General features: G+C 42.6%; 1 protein-coding gene across 1 annotated transcript in view; it reads right to left on the bottom strand.

The window, feature by feature from the left end:
• The window catches only part of LOC126273430 (glutamate receptor ionotropic, delta-1-like), a 104,565-nt gene that overhangs the window by 69,609 nt on the left and 16,338 nt on the right, over window positions 1-18,618 (bottom strand). Inside the window, exons 2-3 of the mRNA XM_049976983.1 lie at window positions 6,116-6,240; window positions 5,867-6,037 (exon numbers count right to left, since the gene is read on the bottom strand). Of these exons, the coding sequence (XP_049832940.1) occupies window positions 5,867-6,037; window positions 6,116-6,240 (296 nt within the window). The remainder of the gene's footprint in view (window positions 1-5,866; window positions 6,038-6,115; window positions 6,241-18,618) is intronic.

Genomic DNA, 18,618 nt, shown 5'->3' on the forward strand with positions numbered 1-18,618 from the left:
TTTTTTCTTCAACTCGAGCTTGCAGCTAATCTCTAATGACTTCGTCGTCGACGTAATGTTCAACACCAATCTTCGTTCCTCTGCTTTCGGGATGCCACATTACAGGACGTAACATGCACTGTTCTATCGCCGACCTATCGATAGCCGCTCCTCAGGCGAGGGTAGAGCGCATCGGTGAAGTCGTAGCTTGGCTACCGTAGGGCGCGCGCATTGTGCAGTGTTGATGCCGTAAACTGCAACATGCGTTTCTCAAGTTACTGTCATATAATTAAAAATGTTTGCCAGAAAAGTTGTACATTTCATGTCAGTGTTCACGGCTCAGAATAAGTGTTTATCTAATAGGTGACGATTTTTGATCTCATGTGTCGTTTCGAGAGGTCAGTCCTGAACCGCGTTGGGACTGTTACGGGAAGATAGCGTGGACTGGATTGACTCCAATTACTGTTTCCAAGTGAAAGAAAATTTTTGAAACATCCGCGTCGCGATTCGGTCACGCGCACGCTCGTGTAATGAACGTGGGCATTGGTTAGTAATGACTGGAACATCTGTGGCTCACAATAGCCATTAGCACATTCTGAACAATGAATTTCATGCGTTTTCTCTGTTGCACGTATTTCAATTGGAAAATATTACTTCAACAATAACTTTTAGTACTCTAACATTCTGCGTGGTGTCTGTTTGTTCTAAGTCGTGTCTCCCTACCACTTTCGCGCAACGACGCTCTGAGTGTGTTTTTTAGGGAATTAACTATTTTGAACCAGTTACGTTCGGTGAGACTAGCGATGATATAATCAAATATTTAATGATTTCGGCATCAGCCTAACTGCACTCTCTGTAAAAGAATCTTAATACTAACTAAATTTAGTGGAAGGGGTTCAAGGCTTAACTATTTTTAGTCAGCTGGTAAAATAACGTCGAAAAAGCAGTTAAGTTTGCCATTGGAAATTTTATTCTACTCACAAAACACTGTTTATAAATTGCACTATTGATAAAAGAAAATGTTTTAATACAGGATGGTAAAAACCAACTGCGTTCAACAAAAATGTGAATGAATATTCCCTTAGTGGATTGTCAAGTTCTACAATGGATCGAAGGATGACCTATGCCATATCACATCTATAATCTATATTTAAATTAAGTTTCATAAAAGAGAAAACTATCAAAAATGGTCTACAGTGACCCTCAATTATCTTTAATTACTTATTTATCTTGTCGTAAATTACAGTGGCTGATGTGGCTTCTCAATAATTATATAACAGAAAAATCATCGCGTTTCAGATTTTTAACTTCTAATAGCAAATGTGAATGCCACAAAGTTTAATTGACGATCGACACTAGTATCACGTAAAAAGGGGGTGTAACAGATGAGACTTCGGCAGTTCTGAGTGAAGCCTTGTGCGGCATCGCGTGCGTTCATTACCTTGTCGTTGGTTAGGCAGCGGCAGGGGGCGGTAGGTGGCGCTGCTCCACACACCTCGCCGTCTCGGAAGCAACTCTTTCTAACTTCTCCTTACTACAATTTACCGAAGTTGGTTTAAGAAAAGCTATCTGGCTGTGTTTTCAACTGACCAATCAGGGTTTCAATGTTAACCTTAGGCTCCGCCCACAAAAATTCTGTCTATCCACTAAGAAACATTATACTTTTTTCGTGGTGGGGCAATGTTTTTAATGTTTGCAACGTAACAGAGAGCGTATAGTCTCACGCTAAAACTTGCAGCTGGTGTAGCCCTTTTAGTGTTATCGTAAGGTCTATACTGTTCTTCTGGAGGGCTCTATCTTTTAACATGGGCCGGCCACGGTGGCCGAGCGGTTCTAGGCGCTACAGTCTGGAACCGTGTGACCGCTCCAGTCGCAGGTTCGAATCCTGCCTCAGGCATGGATGTGTGTGATGTCCGTAGGTTAGTTAGGTTTAATTAGTTTTAAGTTCTAGGGGACTGATGACCTTAACAATTAAGTCCCAAAGTGCTCAGAGCCATTTGAACCATTTTTAACATGGGCTGGGGGGTGGTCTTGGCGGTCGGCTGGCGACGTGGGTGTCCGTCCCTTATCGTAGGGGCTCCTAGCTTACACGACTCTGCTCTCGGCTTCTGTTCTCGTTTCTCCCCTCGGAACTGCGTCTGTTTCAGGGTGGGAAGGTATGACATGCATCGAGGCGTTCTTGTATTTGCTCACTCGCTGATCGTATTACTTTGGTTAATTTAATGTCAGGATTTATTCGGAGCTATGTGACATACTGCCGGATTTGCTATCATGTCAGGATTTTCATGGAAGGTGTTGGATTTGTCTGACACCTTACTACGTCAAAACGGATTACGCGGTTGGAATGCAAATACTGCTGATTACGTCAATTGTGAAATAATGTTAATTGCGAACAGTGCAGCTCAACACTGTGTGTGTTTAACAGAATATAATGAATTCTACCAGAGTAAGTTGGCATTGCTTGTATGAATGCTTCCACACCGTGTCAAATAATAATTATTACATGACACGTCGACGCGGGCAGTGCAAGGGACGAAGAGCAACCGCCGTAAGAAAACGAGTTGATTGGGGTTTAGGAACGCGGGCGTTAAATATCTGGTCTCCGTTGCTGTCTTTAGGGAGTATTTTTGCATAAATACTGATAAAACAAAACGTTATGACCACTGCCAACCGCGACATGTAAGCAGAGCAGGCACGAACGGGGAATCACCCCAGTGGAGATATGGTCTGCACACGGGGAAATCCTTTGAGAAAAGCGACTTTGACAAAGGGCAGATTATTATTACGCAGAGTCTGTGAACAAAACGGCGAAGCTGGCCGAATGTTCACGTGCCACTGTCGTCAGCATCTACAGAAAGACGTAGGACAGTAAAAGGCGCTGAATGGTTGGACATCCACAACTCTTCACAGAACGTGGGGTTCGGAGGATTGTGTGCTCTGTAGACTCGGACAGATGGTGATATTTGGCTTCTCTGCCGAAAGAGCACAGTCCTGGTCCACGCACAATTGTTTCGGGGTTCACCTTCCGTCGTTCATTGTTGAACGCCGGGCTCCGCAGCACGCTACCCATACGTGTTCACGTGTTGACCCAGCGCCATCGTTACTCGCGACTGCAGCGACCACGGGACTATCGGGATTCGACCGTCGATCAATGGAAACGTGTCGGCTCTTCGGGTGAATCACATTTTTCCTACACTACATTGATGGTCGTCTCCACAAACGCCATCATCGAGATGAACAGTGGCTCGAAACGTACAGCGCACCACGGACCCAGGTTGTTGGGCACAGTATTATGCTATGGGAGACATTCTCCTGCCCTTGTATGGGACCCGTGGTAGTAATCGAAGACACACTGACAGCTGCGAACCACCCGGTCGATGTCTTCCCCGACGGCCATGTCATCTTCCAGTAGTATAATTGTCCGTGTCTAGGAGTGGTTTGAGAAGCATTATAGTGAACACACTGTGGAACCCATCTGGGTCGCTATCGGGTGCCACCACCGCTGAAACTTCTTTATTAAATTTCTACGTAGTTAAAATGAAATAACTGGAGAGATGAAACTTCTTAATTTAATTCTGAAATTGCTGAGTGAAACTAAATGCAAGTGAACCTACTTAAACTGCTGAGTGAAGCTGAAAGTACTGTCACTTTGCTACTCTTTATCATTTCATATCTGACCTACAGAATTATTCCTGACAAATACAACTCAAACGCAATCTGACTGCTCAAATAATTAACAGAAAAGAATGGCTCTGAATTAGAAGAAATCCAAACAATAATCTATACATTTCATAAGACACCTCACAGGAAATCTTCATTACACGAACTACAGCGATAGAGCAAGCACCAATACAGCCAGCTAAATAAAAAAATTCTAGCTACTGTAGGCTCTAGCTACTAATGGGCATGTGGTTAGCAAAGGAAAGATTTTGTTGCAGAGCAAACAATGCATTTAGCAAATTTTACCTTAATCATGTGACATCCAGTTTTAAAAAGTTATATAATCGCCCTGACAACCAGTTCCAGAAAATTATATAATTAACAAACATCCGACATTTCCATGACGGGCATACGTCCAGACCGTCCGCTCGCGCTAACACTTCAAACCTCTAACTTCCATCACTGCTAACTATTAACTTCCAACCTCCATCATTGCTGACTATACACCTCCAGCTGCCATCACAGCTGGCTGTTCACTCCCAACTGCGAGTCCGACCAGACACAGAAAGTCTCTTGCAGAGGTCGCACGGCGCTGTCAGAGTTATTAACGCAGTCTATTGCGCTGCCAACGTACACACATATAAACAGGCTACTTACACCGCGTACGCAAATCAGCGGCCTGTTATATAAGCGAATTACGTGACCTGCTGGTAGACATCTAATACCGCATACCTCCACAAACCTCCCAATAAACTGTCGGGTCCCTGACACGCAGAATCACTGACATACAGGGTGTCCGAAAAGACTTTCCCTGATTACATAAATTGATAACTCTGGCTAGAAGTAAGATACAAATATGAAACTTGTGTCGAATTGTTTACAGCTATCAAAGCTTTTTTTCTGTTTTAGGTTCGCACTACGTAAGTAGTGGATGAGGTGCAGTGCCCAAGAAGCCATGTTAACCAATCAGGAGAAGGCACAGTGTGTCCTGTGGTACCATGAGACACGATCACCAACCACAGTGCAGAGACACTTCCAGACAACGTTTGGAAGGAATTCACCTGATGTCAAGAGCATTAAAGCCTGGTATGAGTAGTTCAACAACACAGGATCGGTTGCTGACCTTCCGAGGTCTGGTCGACCAAGAACCTCAGCAGACAGGGTGGAAGCTGTAAGGCAGTCTTTTCTGCGAAGTCCGAAGAAATCGGTGCGCAGGGCCTCACGTGAATTATAGATGCCAAAAAGCTCTCTCCATGACATTTTACACAAACGTTTATTGTTTCGTGCATACAAAGTGCAAATCGTTCAGGCCTCGTTGCCCAATGATAGTACACGTCGATATGACATAGCGGTCGAAATGCTATCACGTATTGAGGACGATGATGGTTATGTCAGACGAATTGCCTTTTCCGACGAAGCGACCTTTTTCGTCAGTGGAGTAGTGAATTGCCATAATGTGCGCATTTTGGGTTCACAACTCCCTGGCGAGGTCATGGAGTGCACCAGAGGCAGTCCAAAGGTGAATGTTTGGTGCGCGCTATTGCCCGATCGAATTGTCGGGCCATTCTTCTTCGCTGAGGCTACCATCACATCTGCAGTGTATCTGGACATGTTGCAACTGTATGCTGTTCCTCAGCTGCTTCAGTATCACCCCGATGTCTTGTTTCAGAAAGACGGTGCACCGCCTCATTGGGGTTTGGGCGTCAGTGCTTATCTCGATATGACCTTTCCTGGGCGATGGATTGGTCGCGATGGGCCAACGGTTTGGCCTCCACGCTTTCCTGACATAACCCCATTAGACTTCTTTTTATGGAGTTATGTCAAGGACGAGGTCTACCGAACACGTGTACCAAATCTTGAAACCCTGCGGCAACGGATAACCACAGTTGTTGAATCGATCCCTCCAGTGATGTTGGCTAATGTGTGGACGGAAACTGAATATCACCTAGGTGGTCCTTGTGCTGCCAAGGGTGCTCATGTGGAAGTTTACTGATGCGTGAAGAAAACTTTGATAGTTTGTAAACAATTAGACACCAGTTTCATATTTGTATCTTACTTCTAGCCTGGGTTATCAATTTATGTAATCAGGGAAAGACTTTTCGGACACCCTGTATTTCGTTTCAAAGGCGGGGAAACGAGCTATTAAGCAGGTGGTGATAGTGTTCCGGTTCATCAGTGTATAACTATCCCCTCGGTGCGTTACCGTCCCCACTTGATGCCTACTTACGCCCACAGCCGGCCAGGTCCCGTGTAGTCCATGAAGTCCATGCGCCTGGTGGTCATAATGAAGCCAGCCGCTCCAAACTCGACGGTTCCGTTATGAATGAGAGCGACTGCTCCGTCCATTTCGTTCTCACTCACCAGTGAGCCAAAGTTGCGCACGCGGTACAGTATGATCCTGCGGTAAAATGACGGACATGTTGGCACGAGTTGAAGAAAAGTAAGTGTAATGTAAAGCAGGTGGGATGGAGCTTACGAAAAGTTGAGCACCCTCGCCAGTGTGGTAGAGAGACCCCAGCCAAAGCGTGCCATCGTGTCCAGCTGGCGGTCGTTCACGTTCTTCAGGCGCTCGCCCAGGTTGTCCAGCGGCGTGTCCACGATCTGTAAAAGCAGTCTCAAGCTCTGTGTAATTACATTGACGGAAAAAATGGCAGCATCAAATGCAGTTAAGGGGGGACGTTGATGAAATTGACCAAAAATATCAATTTTCGATTTAATTTTTATTTGTCAGTACAACTCATGAACAATAAGTTCCCAAAGTTTCAATGTTGAAACCGCATCCGAAGTGCCTGAAAATTAATTAAAAGTATGACGGGGCCTCCTTGCCAAGCCCACTGAGGCGTAGCGCCTTCGCATCGCTCCTGTCACTTGTTAGGACGATATCGTTATAGGCATGAGTCATCGACAGATGTCACCAGCTGACATGGACCTGAGTTACAGAGCTGCACGTAGTTGTACTAGTAGGCGGCAGAGGTCAGCAGTTGGCGGACAGTGCTAGCAGTCATAGTGAAAACAATGTTGTAAAGCTACGTTTGATTAATATTTAATGCATTTGCATAATTATAATTGTTTTATATGTGTAGTAATTAGCAGTGTGAGTGTTATATGAGTAAAGAAGAGCAGAAGTAAATGAAAATTGTTTTGTTTATTCACAAAGTACCAGTTAAACTATACAGGGGATTTACTACAATTACATGTGCAGTCAGTTTATGGTACTAATAAATCGTGAGTAGAACACAAATTAATCGGTAATTTCAGAAGGAGTAATTTTATATTTGATACTTTTCAAAATTTCTTTATCTAGCAATTGCCACAGAAAGAAATGTTTTACTATGATTGGTCATTGAAGTAAAGCGCGGGTTAGCGCGGGATAATACTTCAACCTGATTTGCTGTTTGTGATATCAGCCAATCAGAGAAATGCAGGCTCGCGCCAATCTATGCTGGGTCAAAGCCTTTGGTGTGATCTAAGAGGTCGGGGTTGAGGGCTCGAACTAGTAACATCTCATTGAAAGCATCTCCGACGAAAGTACTGTAAAAACGCGGAAAAATGCTAATTACGAGCTCGCGAAGTAGTACAAAGCATATTTAAGTGAACGGTATAGTAGAAGTCGTGTGGAATTTCGGGCGGAATATCAAAATTATTGCTTTTGACTGTTAGTTAAAACCGCGTGGCGTGTTGTGCGAGCTAAGACCGGAACAGGTATTACGTGTAGAGCAGAGTGCACAACATCTGAGCGAGCATTTTCATAACTATACGATCCGGTGAACTCTATTAACTTCGGTAACAGGTGTAAATACCATAAACTGGCTGCGTGTGTGATTGTGATGTGCGTGTGAACTTTACATTGTGTTGCCACTTAGTACGGACTTGGCAGTATTAACTTATCGTAAAAATACACCTGAAAATTTACATTGCCAAGTTAAAACTTTTAGTTCAGTAGCCAGCCACATCCCGTTTACCGGACAATTCTATGTATGTTGCGACCTGCAATAGACAGTAGTGGTCTAGAATTTTCTACTACAGCTTTTAGCTAGACAAATGAACATTGCTGGACACTGGCAGGGCGGTAAAAAGTAACGTGCCGCGCCGAACCACCTTTTGAAGTAGCCCTTCGATACCAGCTCAGTGAACAACGATTCGGTGTATTACTTTCAAGCAAACGTGTGCGGGATACATCTAGGACAGGCTCGTCCAAACTGCGCCCCTGTGGTGCTAGCGTCCGCTATCGCGGCCAGCGCCCCGGGCGAATTCGTAAGTTGTCCCAGTGGCCGAGCCGAGTCGCTTAAGGTACTACTTCGCTGCCACTGCCAGCCGTAGCGGCGGGCAGTAACTGCCAGCCGTAACTGCCAACCGTCACTACCTGTGTACTTCGTTGAGACTGCTGACCGCAGCGGCCACGTCTCTCAGTGAGTTACCTCTGTGAAAGGAACACGCACGCGAGTTCGCAACATAGATGCTAATACCATTCTAGATTTTTTGGTGGATGAGGAAGAAGAAGAGGAAATTATTGCAATGCTTACAAGATCTTGTCCCCACAGCATTTTCCAAATACGGAAAAGTGAAGGAATTTATGCTTACTTAGTAACCGGTCACTTGCGAAACGATGAAGAGATGTTCAGAAATTTCTTTAGACTTAACCCATCTCAGTTCGATTTTGTCTGGTGAAAGAAGATATAGCCGGAACAGCTACCAGTGCAGTGCAAACTCCAATATAAGCCGAAGAAAAAATGGCAGTGGCTTTACGGTAAGTAGCTGTATAAAAGCATACGTATTCATCAACAATGGTTTAAAATGGATAATTTTGTATCTCTATGAAATAACATGAATTTCTATTAAAATAATAAGTTTATTCGGAAATGACTCAGAGCCTGTACAGTTTGTTGTTTATGTTTACATTATCTTTACACTGTGTTTACATTATGATTAGTAATTATTTTCAAAAGTAGTATCACCTGCGTGTGGTTCGACGTTTATTAATGGAGTGAAAGTGTACGCACCGTCTCCAACCGATGAAGTTCGTTCGAATGGGTATGAAAGGGAAGACGAGCCGGAAGGACTGATGATGACAGGTAGTAGCACAAGAGATGATTCTGAAGAACTGTCAAGTCCCGTAACATAGCTTAAAATGCCAATTTTCGCTTTAGTAATGAGGTGATGTGGTAGTTTCCTAACGGACGCTGCGATGCTTCTCATGAACAGCCCCACATCATCTTCCGGGTCCCGATTATTAGCCAAGCGCTGCAGCAATTCCAATCGTTGTTGACCCCTTTAGTTGATTGAATCCCAGTGTGTTTTCCTCGATCTGCGAGCTGAGATGGAAGAGTTGGCAGCAAGTGCGTCACCTGAGGACAAGGAAGCAATGGCTTGTGGAGTGTCAGGCCCTGTTTCATTGGCATTTTGTCTGTGCTCATCAGATAGCAGTCTTTCAACACTTGTTGGCTCCTTTAGCGGAACACTGCAAAAAGACGACCGCTCCCTTTCTACAGCTCTCAAAAAACCTAGTCTGTTGAACAACGCCCATTTTGTTGTTGAACTTGGAGCTGCAGAACCTGTTTGCAATTGTTCTTTTCGAACTGTTTTCCAGTAGTTATCTTTGATGTGTTTCCATCTCTTCTTACACTGGTTACCTAAAACGGAATGATATTTTTTTAGCAGTGTAATTAGGACAAGACATATAACTTATGTTTCGTGTATTAATAATAATTATGGTTTGTCTTACAGGTTTCTAGCTACAGGGGAGTGTTTCGTGTCCCTTGGATATGGTTTCCGGATATCACCAAGCTACGTGAGCATCATAGTTCGTGAAACAGTAGAAGCTATGACCCAACACTTGGCACCCATCTTCCTGCCTCCTCCATCTCGACAATCTTTCAGGAAAGGTGCGAAAGAATTCTACACTCTTTGGGGTTTCCCTAACTGCTGTGCTGCGATTGATGGGAAACATATAAGGATATGGTGTCCTGAAAAAAGTGGTTCCCTTTTCTGGAATTACAAAGGGTACTTCTTCATAGTACTTTGGGCATTGGTTGATGCGAACTGTAAATTCGTTGCGATAGACGTAGGTTCACATGGGAAGGAAGGAGACAGTGGCATATTTAATTATTCGGCAATGGGGAAAATGATCATGAAAGGAGAGCTGTTTCCAGCAGATGAAGAGCTTCCATTAACTGACATCAAGATGCCATTTGTTATAGCAGGAGACGAGGCATTCCGCTTGCGAAAGCATATTCTCAAGCCCTACACTCGCTCGTCTGCCCAGCAAGACAAATCAAAAGCGACCTTCAACTATAAATTATCACGAACGCGCCGAGTTTCTGAAAACGCTCTTGAACTTTTGTGTCAGGTATCTCGAGTGTCCTACACAAATATGAATCTGCAGCCTAACATATATGATAAACTCGTTACAGCTTGTTGCTGTCTACACAATCTCACCAGAAACGCCTATTTAGAAAAAGGAGGACGACCTTTTTATCAACTTGACCATGACGTGAGTTTACTACAGAACATTATTCCCCTGCCCCGAACAGGGGGATTCTGCCAAGCCGAAGGGTTCCAGGTACGAGATAAATTAAAGACTTACTTCTGTGAACCTACAAATCTATGATTACAACCTGGAAAAGAACTAAGGCTCAAATAAAGGAAATAAATTATTGTTACTACTTGCAACGACTATTGTAATCGTTTGGTGACAGCCTTCATATTGTACAATTTGTCACAGTAGGAAAAAAACACAAATAAATGAATGTGTATATGCAAAACACTTACCATCTATTTTCATTGCTTCTCCTATCTTCTTCCACACCTTATCCTTTGCCATCACATTTCTGAAATATGTATGCTTATGATCATGCAGCATAGAGTATCTGCTCACATACTCCACTAACTGTTAGTCGCCGTCATCGTGAAAACCTTTCTTCGACATAGCGCGTCGTTGATTTCTGCAGTCGTCACACACCTGGCAGTCGCGGCCCAACTGCTTGACTGCTTCTGCAGCGGCCGAGACGCTGCAGTCGCCATGACGTCACGACCGCTGACTGCCGAGCAGTTACGACAAATGTTCCGTTGCTTTGCGTAAGGGCAGTAGTTAACTGCCCGCAGTCACTGCCGGCCGCTGCGGCCAGCAGTTGCAGCGAAATAGTACCTTTAGCTGGCCGTGCGGACCGCCCGCCACGCCTCTCGACCTTATACCATTATAAGGCGCAACCACGGGTTTGGATATCTTTCTAGCCGTGGGGAACGTGTTCGAGTCAATGGGTTTAAAATGGGAACGCCTGACCAGTGTGACAACGGATGGAGTCCCTGCGCCACGGGGGATACGTACTGGATTCCTGGGTTACGTCAGGCCAAAAATGGCTGAAGTCGGCTGTTCCTTATTCGTAGCAGTCCATTGTCTGATATACCAGGAGGCACTTTGTGTGAAGATTGTCAACATAAAAAATGATAGGGACACAGTTCTTCGAACGTTTAACTATGTCTTCGAACGTTTAATTATCTTCGATCGCATGGAATCACACATCTCCAATTTAAAGAATTTCTGGCTGATATCGAAGCGGAATACCCCGACATCCCGTACCACACCGAAGTGAGACGGCTGAGCAGAGGAAAGGTGCTTCATCGGTTTTTCTCCTTGAGAGGTGAAATAAATACCTTTTTGAAATGAAAGGACATCCAGAAGAATTACTTTGTGATCCTAAGTGGGTGGCGAATTTGGCTTTTTTGCGTGACCTTACTGGTCATTTAAATACTTTGAACATTTCACTCCAAGGCGAAAATCACTCTGTTTCTGATTTAGTGCAGACCATTCAAGTATTTAAAAAAACTTATTTTGTGGGGAAAACAGTTGCGCGAGAAGAATTGTGGACATTTTCTTGCACTAGACAGTGTTAAGGAAGATGTGGATTTTTCAGATTATGTTCAAATCATTTGCGAATTACTAGAACAGTTTGAAAACAGATTTTTGGAGATAAGTGAACTTCAATCGGCCTTAGATATATATTTTGTTCGCCCGTTTTCCCTTCGGGCAGAGGACGCCTCACAAGTGCTTCAACTAGAGCTGATTGACCTACAATGCCATATCCGCCTGAACAACCGATTTCTTATGTGTTAAACTTTGGCTGACGTTTACAGATGTCTTCCACGAGAGAAATATCCTCTTTTGCACAAGCACGTGGCCAAATTTCTCTCAATGTTTGGTTCTACGTATATTTGTGAGCGCATTTTCTCTCTTTTAAAGCTTGCTAAAACTAAGAACTGTTCATTACTTGGCGATAAAAATTAGACTAATTCTTTGAGGTTAGCAGTCTCACGGAATATTGTACCAAACCTAGACAAAATCGTTTCCTCGAGAAACAGAAACGTGTAAAATGTTAATTGTCTTCTTTAACGATGTTGGCTGTAACAAATAACGAGCTTTATAGCCTAAATTCTATTTTAATAAGTTTTCAAACTTGGTCAGGTAAAATTATTACGTACAAAACAGCAAACTAAGGATCCGATTTCTAAATTCTGAAAAGGGATACAAAAAGCTGTAGCACGAAATATAACAAAAATATTTATTTGTAACTACTAACAGTAAGAATGAGACACTATATCCCTTACATAAAATTATTTCTAAAATAGAATAGCCGGCCGCGGTGGTCTCGCGGTTCTAGGCGCGCAGTCCGGAACCGTGCGACTGCTACGGTCGCAGGTTCGAATCTTGCCTCGGGCATGGATGTGTGTGATGTCCTTAGGTTAGTTAGGTTTAAGTAGTTCTAAGTTCTAGGGGACTAATGACCACAGCAGTTGAGTCCCATAGTGCTCAGAGCCATTTTTTTAAAAAATAGAATATTTTGTTTACGTTGGATCAGACCGCGGGACAGTCCAGCGCAGAGCAGTGCTGTGCGGCCTCACTCGCTCTGCAGCTCTCTCTCTCTCTCTCTCTCTCCCTCCTTGCTATGGCGACACTAGCGACACACGGTCGCGGACGGGGCGCTGAACTACACTACCCTTGCGGTCCGCGGGGCGCGGGCGCGCCCGCAGGGCGCAATTCTTGGATGAGCCTGGTCTAGGAGGTCATTATGCATATTCTTTGGTTTTATAGATCATCTTTGACTATGTTCAGTATGTTATAAACAACTACAAACTAGCTGAATCGTTTATGCCTTGTGATACTGACGGAGATTTATACAAGTGTTCGATTCTTTCTTCATTAAGTTATGCCACGATCACAAATAGTGTATGGGCTACATATTTCCACATGTTGTCAACAGACGAACACCCTATTCATAACCTGCGCCATATTAGCTGGTGTAAATATCTACAAGCTCAGAGGAATAACAACCCCTACATTCACAAGGAGAGGCTTCCAGATTGTATCCTGGATCTTGTCAAGCCGACTAACAGGTTTCTGGACGATCGATCCTGCACTTCTCAAAAAGTGTGTTCATGACAAAACCCAAAAGAGTCTCTAAATTCACTCATATGGAAACGATGCCCTAAAACACATTTGCATCTGATACAGTTGTCAGAATTACAACTTATGATGCAGTTATTTTATTTAATGATGGGAACGTCGGGAGGATGAAGGTGTTAGAAAGAATGGGCTTCAAGATAGGAAAATTACTCAAGACAACCTGAGAAAGATAGATTTACAGCTTGTCTCTGCAGCTGAAATGTCAGCTGAAGACCTGGAAAGGAAAGAAGACAGACAACAAGAAACCAGAAGAGAAGTCTTGATGGGAAAGACGACCCAGAGTACAAATGTGGTGCCTCCTCAAGAAGTGACATAAGGGAAAAACTTAGGTTGAACTTAAAATTGCGTTTCCTGAAAAGTTTGTTTTTTAAAGTTTATGTACCTTAGTTTATGTACCTTTTCCTCAGAGTCTATTAATGCTAGAATTATGAAATTTTGTACACATACTTCTGAGATATGGGGCAAAAGTGCTTGGAATTTTGCATGAATTTAAAATTGTACTTGTGGAATTATAATTAAAAATTTATGAAAATTATACTATTTGACCTATTCCAAAAACCTCATGAGAGAAGCTTAATACATATAAAGAGATGAAACAGAGAAATTTTTGTAGAAATCTCTTGAATACTTTCTGAGAAAAAGGAACATACATTATTTTCTGAAAATAAAACTTCAAATTTCATTAAAAAAAAGTGGAAGATACGTAATCAAAGGATTTTATATGTAAATATGTTACATTCATGTAAAGCGCGGTACAAAATTTCACTGCCTTATCTCCAAAACTGTGGATTTGGTGCATTTTTGTAATAGTGTGTGTTTTTCATCGACGTTCCGCCTTAATGTAGAGTAATGAAATTTCGGGAATACATGTGTCTAGATAATATATTTAAGCCATTAACTTTGCAAGATCACAGGTTAATGTAAATGTGAGGTAATCCATTGCAAATGTGAAACGCTGGTACATTAATAACCGGTGTAGCCGCAAGATTATGGAAGCGTGCAAAAGTGCATGCATTGTGTTATACAGGTGCCGCATGCCAGTTTGTGGAATGGAGTAGCACGCCTGTTGCACTTGGTCGCTCAGTACAAGGATGGTTAACTGGCTGTGGATAGCACTGGAGTTGTCGTCCGATGACATCACATATGTGCTCGATTGGAGACAGATCTAACGATCGAGCAAGCCAATGCAGCATGCAGACACCCTGTAGAACTTGCGATACAACAGCTGTATGTGGCCGAGCGTTAACCTACTGGAAAACACCCCCTGGAATGCTGCTCACGAATGGCAGCACAGCAGGCAAAATCACCAGACTGACGCACAAATCTGCTGCTAGGGTGCGTGGGATAACCACGAGAGTGTTCCTGCTGTCATACGAAATCGAACCCTAGACTTTAACTCCAGGTGTATGTGTGTAAGTAGGCTGTTTAGGTTTTTATGTTGATAACGCCACGTAGCGATCTATATGAAAATCACTGACTGTGCCGTGTGAAGTCTGTGGCTGGTTTGCATTGTTGGAATATTTGCTATTGTAGTGTTGGGCAGTTAGATCTGTACAGCGCGTAGCGTTGCGTAGTTGTAGGTGAGCCGCCAGCAGTGGTGAATGTGGGGAGAGAGGTGGTAGAATTTTGAGAACGGACGATCTGGACGTGTGTCAGCCAGAAACAGTAAATTTGTAATTTTGGATATCATGAACATTTATATAGGTGTGGGTTATTGTTAGTCAGGGCCATTATTTTGTAGGGATTATTGTAAGTCAGATTGCGTTGCGCTAAAAATGTTGTGTGTCAGTTTAGTGTGGATCAGAATATGTAAAGAGAGAAACGTCTGAGTACGTTCAGTTCTGCTCAGGTGTTTGAAAATCAAATGACGTGAGAGGTTTACCAGCAATGTCATTCATAAATTTTTCTAAGTGGACGTTTCAGGTGCAATGAGTCAGCATGGAGACAGTTTAGTTCCAGGCGGGACTACTCAACACATGGCCATCACTGGCACCGAGGCAGAACTAGGTTTCATCAGAAAACACAACAGACCTCCACGCTGCCCTCCTGTGAGCTCTCGCTAGACACCACTGAAGTTACAGTTGTCGGTGGTTTGGGGTCAATGAAATGGACGCATCAGTAGGATGGACGCAGCAGGGCGACTGGCTCGGGGCTGTCCTTGAAGTAACCGATTTTTAACGAGTCGTCGTTTCATTGTGGTGCCAACTGCTGATCAAATTGCTGCTGCAAATGTAGTACGATGCGCCACAGCCATACACCGAACGAGATGGATGGTCTTCCATCTCGATAGTGCTACGCGGCCGTTTGGAACCCGATCTTCTTGCGGCTGTACATTCTCATGACGACCGTACTAGCAATCCCTTCCAAGTCTTTGTGCAGTATAGCAGAAAGAACATCCAACTTCTCATAGCCCTGTTACACGACCTCGTTCAAATTCAGTGAGGTGTTGATATTGGTGTCTTTGTCACATTAAAAGCATTCTTGACTAACATAGATTCACCACGGCCGATATCAAAGATAACTAACGCTCACGACCGTTATTGCTTCTTTAAAATCGAACCTAATTTGCCTCCTATTTGTGGCACTGACAGCGTCTTTCTTATGTGACTGGCGTGAAATTTCTATAATCATCTTTCAGATGCAGGAAGACGCCTACCGCCTTTCGTTTATGTCGCACAACTCCTTCTAGGTATGCTGATTTTTTTCAGTCAGTGTATATACGCTGATGAATGACAATTTTGCATCCTGTAATACAATTGAAAAAAAAAACTAGAACATTTCGACGTCTGAAGCACTCGTTATCTACTGGTAGTTTCTTAACAATGGCACCCCAAGTCGCTACAGACAGGCAATCAGGAATAGTAAAATTTTTTTGTGGTTTTCACTGCAAGGTGGTACCTTTCACAATGACAAAGAAACAACAACGATTACGCACGTGCACTTAAATTGCAGGAAATTTCAAACCCACCTGTTTCAAATAGGATTGAAGCAATCTCCATTATGTGATATATGCAATGACGAAGGAGATGTGGACCATCTAGTATTTTTGATACCAGATACAAGTGAGAACTTTTTTTTTTTTTATCCGTGAGTTGGTTAATGTAGGAATTCCCATTCCAACATCGGCTGCATGTTGCTGCCAAGCCAGTAGCATGCGCTAGTATTAAATGTTCAACCACTTAAATATAAGTGATATAACTATCAATGGCTAATGTGCAATTTATGTCCAGAAATTTTGTATGATGGTATATTTTTTTCTAAATTTATAATATAATTTCTTCAAGGATATAAATGTAGACTTTCAATGGCAAGGAAAGTGTTTCTGAAGAAGAGAAATTTGTTAACATCGAGTATAGATTTAAGTGTTAGGAAGTCATTTCTGAAAGTATTTGTATGGAGAGTAGCCATGTATGGAAGTGAAACACGGACGATAAACAGTTTGCACAAGAAGAGAATAGAAGCTTTCGAAATGTGATGCTACAGAAGAATGCTGAAGATTAGATGGGTAAATCACATAACTAATGAGGAGGTATTGAATAGGATTGGAGAGAAGAGAAGTTTGTGGCACAACTTCACTAGAAGAAGGGATCGGTTGGTAGGACATGTTCTGAGGCATCAAGGGGTCACCAGTTTAGTACTGGACGGCAGCGTGGAGGGTAAAAATCGTAGAGGGAGACCAAGAGGTGAATACACTAAACAGATTCAGAAGGATGTAGATTGCAGTAGGTACTGGGAGATGAAGAAGCTTGCACAGGATAGAGTAGCATGGAGAGCTGCATCGAACCAGTCTCAGGACTGAAGACCACCACAACAACAATTTCTTCACGCGTAATTTATTCACACTTCCATTTTTTTTGTAAATAGAAATTAACGAAATTTGTCGTAGAGTAGCCAGTGAGGATAACATACACATGTATTTGTATCTACTTATTTATTTTCCCAGCGCAGTTTCCAGCTGGGCGCCAATGTTCTTTTTTTTTTTACATTTCTTTATTGGAATTTGGCGTTCACCACACCGCCATTCATCACATTTACATTATACAAGATGCTCTGCTTAACTCTGGCACCTCATACAATTCCGAAATGAAACAAAATCTGTGCCAGGGATGCACGTGTTTCAGGTTACTCTAGAGAAGAAACAAAATATTGGCTGTCATGAATGCCTTCATATGCTGTACGTTTTGTATTTGCTATGGTTCCATTTCTTATCATGAAATTCAAACTTTTAAGATTGTACATCATTCGTATTAGAGCTGAAACACGTTCGTTCAAAACAAATCTGCCCAGAAGCGCACTTCATGCTGTTGTATCTACCCAAAAGAAATAATACGAATGAAGCTAATGTCTTATGAGGGACTGTCTAATAACCAGAGAAAAATGTCACTTGTGGTAAAATTAGGTGACACGTCCAAGATGCAATATCCTCCACTCTTACTTTACAAAACCGATAAACCTGACTGTATGCCCGTGTTACGCAACGGAAGTTAAAGAATTTGATTAGACTATGTAGTTAGTGTGCGAGTGGATAAAATATTTATTTTACTAGGAACAATGATTGGAAATGTTAGGTGAAGCCTCTTAGTTTTATTTCGTCAGAAATACTGTATTATTCAGCATTTGATATGTAATGTGATTCAACTTAAAACTCAAGTCAATGAACTGAGTTGAAGATTATTCTGTGACGTGATCTTCTTTGTATTATCTTTTGAAGTCACTATGTTTAAGTTCTCATTCTTGAATTTCTTCACAATGCTGTGATTAAATGGATCAACAAACTCGTAAGTCCCATCCATAATTTACACTGTCCACTGAATTTCAACATTGACGCCCACATGTGGCCCTATTACTTGTAGTACTTCTTGAAGAGCTGGAAAAGCCTGATGTTCCTTCAAATCACAACAAGAAATTGGGGATTTCTGTTTTTTCCCTTCTTCACGACGATACACCTTTAGCATATGTACCTGTTCCGATGTGAGATCTTTTACAGGATCCTGAAGCATATCGTGTTGTTCCAAATACTTCACTTTTTTCATAGCTGGACAGATATGGTTAAAGTCACGATAGATTACTTGAACACTGTTTTGTTAACTGCCCATCACATACAACAAAATCAACTCCATGTAATACAGCACTCTTCAGTGATGCTACTGTATTTTCACAGATTTCACAACATGTCTGCATTTCTAATTTAAGCGATGTTCCAAGCTCTCAATGGTCACCGTGCAAGCCTAACCATGACTTCATCCAGAAGTGAGAGTATGAAACACTCATGCTACATTCATACTGCTTGACTGGTTCTAAAACGAGGGTGTCAACATTTAATTTAATGAAAGAGTGCCGTTTGGCAACTGTTAGTGGAACGACAGAACGCCCTTCGTTTCTCAGCTAAACTTTGTTGCTGATGAAACAAAACATTTTCAATGATTTTCCCTAGCAAAATAAAAATTTTTGCCCTTGGACAGTAATTACATTGCTCTTCAAATTATTTGTTGCTTCTTGCCGTTGCTTTCTTACGAGATCTT

The sequence above is a fragment of the Schistocerca gregaria genome, chromosome 5 (genome assembly GCF_023897955.1).
Source record: "Schistocerca gregaria isolate iqSchGreg1 chromosome 5, iqSchGreg1.2, whole genome shotgun sequence".
Classification (NCBI taxonomy): domain Eukaryota; kingdom Metazoa; phylum Arthropoda; class Insecta; order Orthoptera; family Acrididae; genus Schistocerca; species Schistocerca gregaria.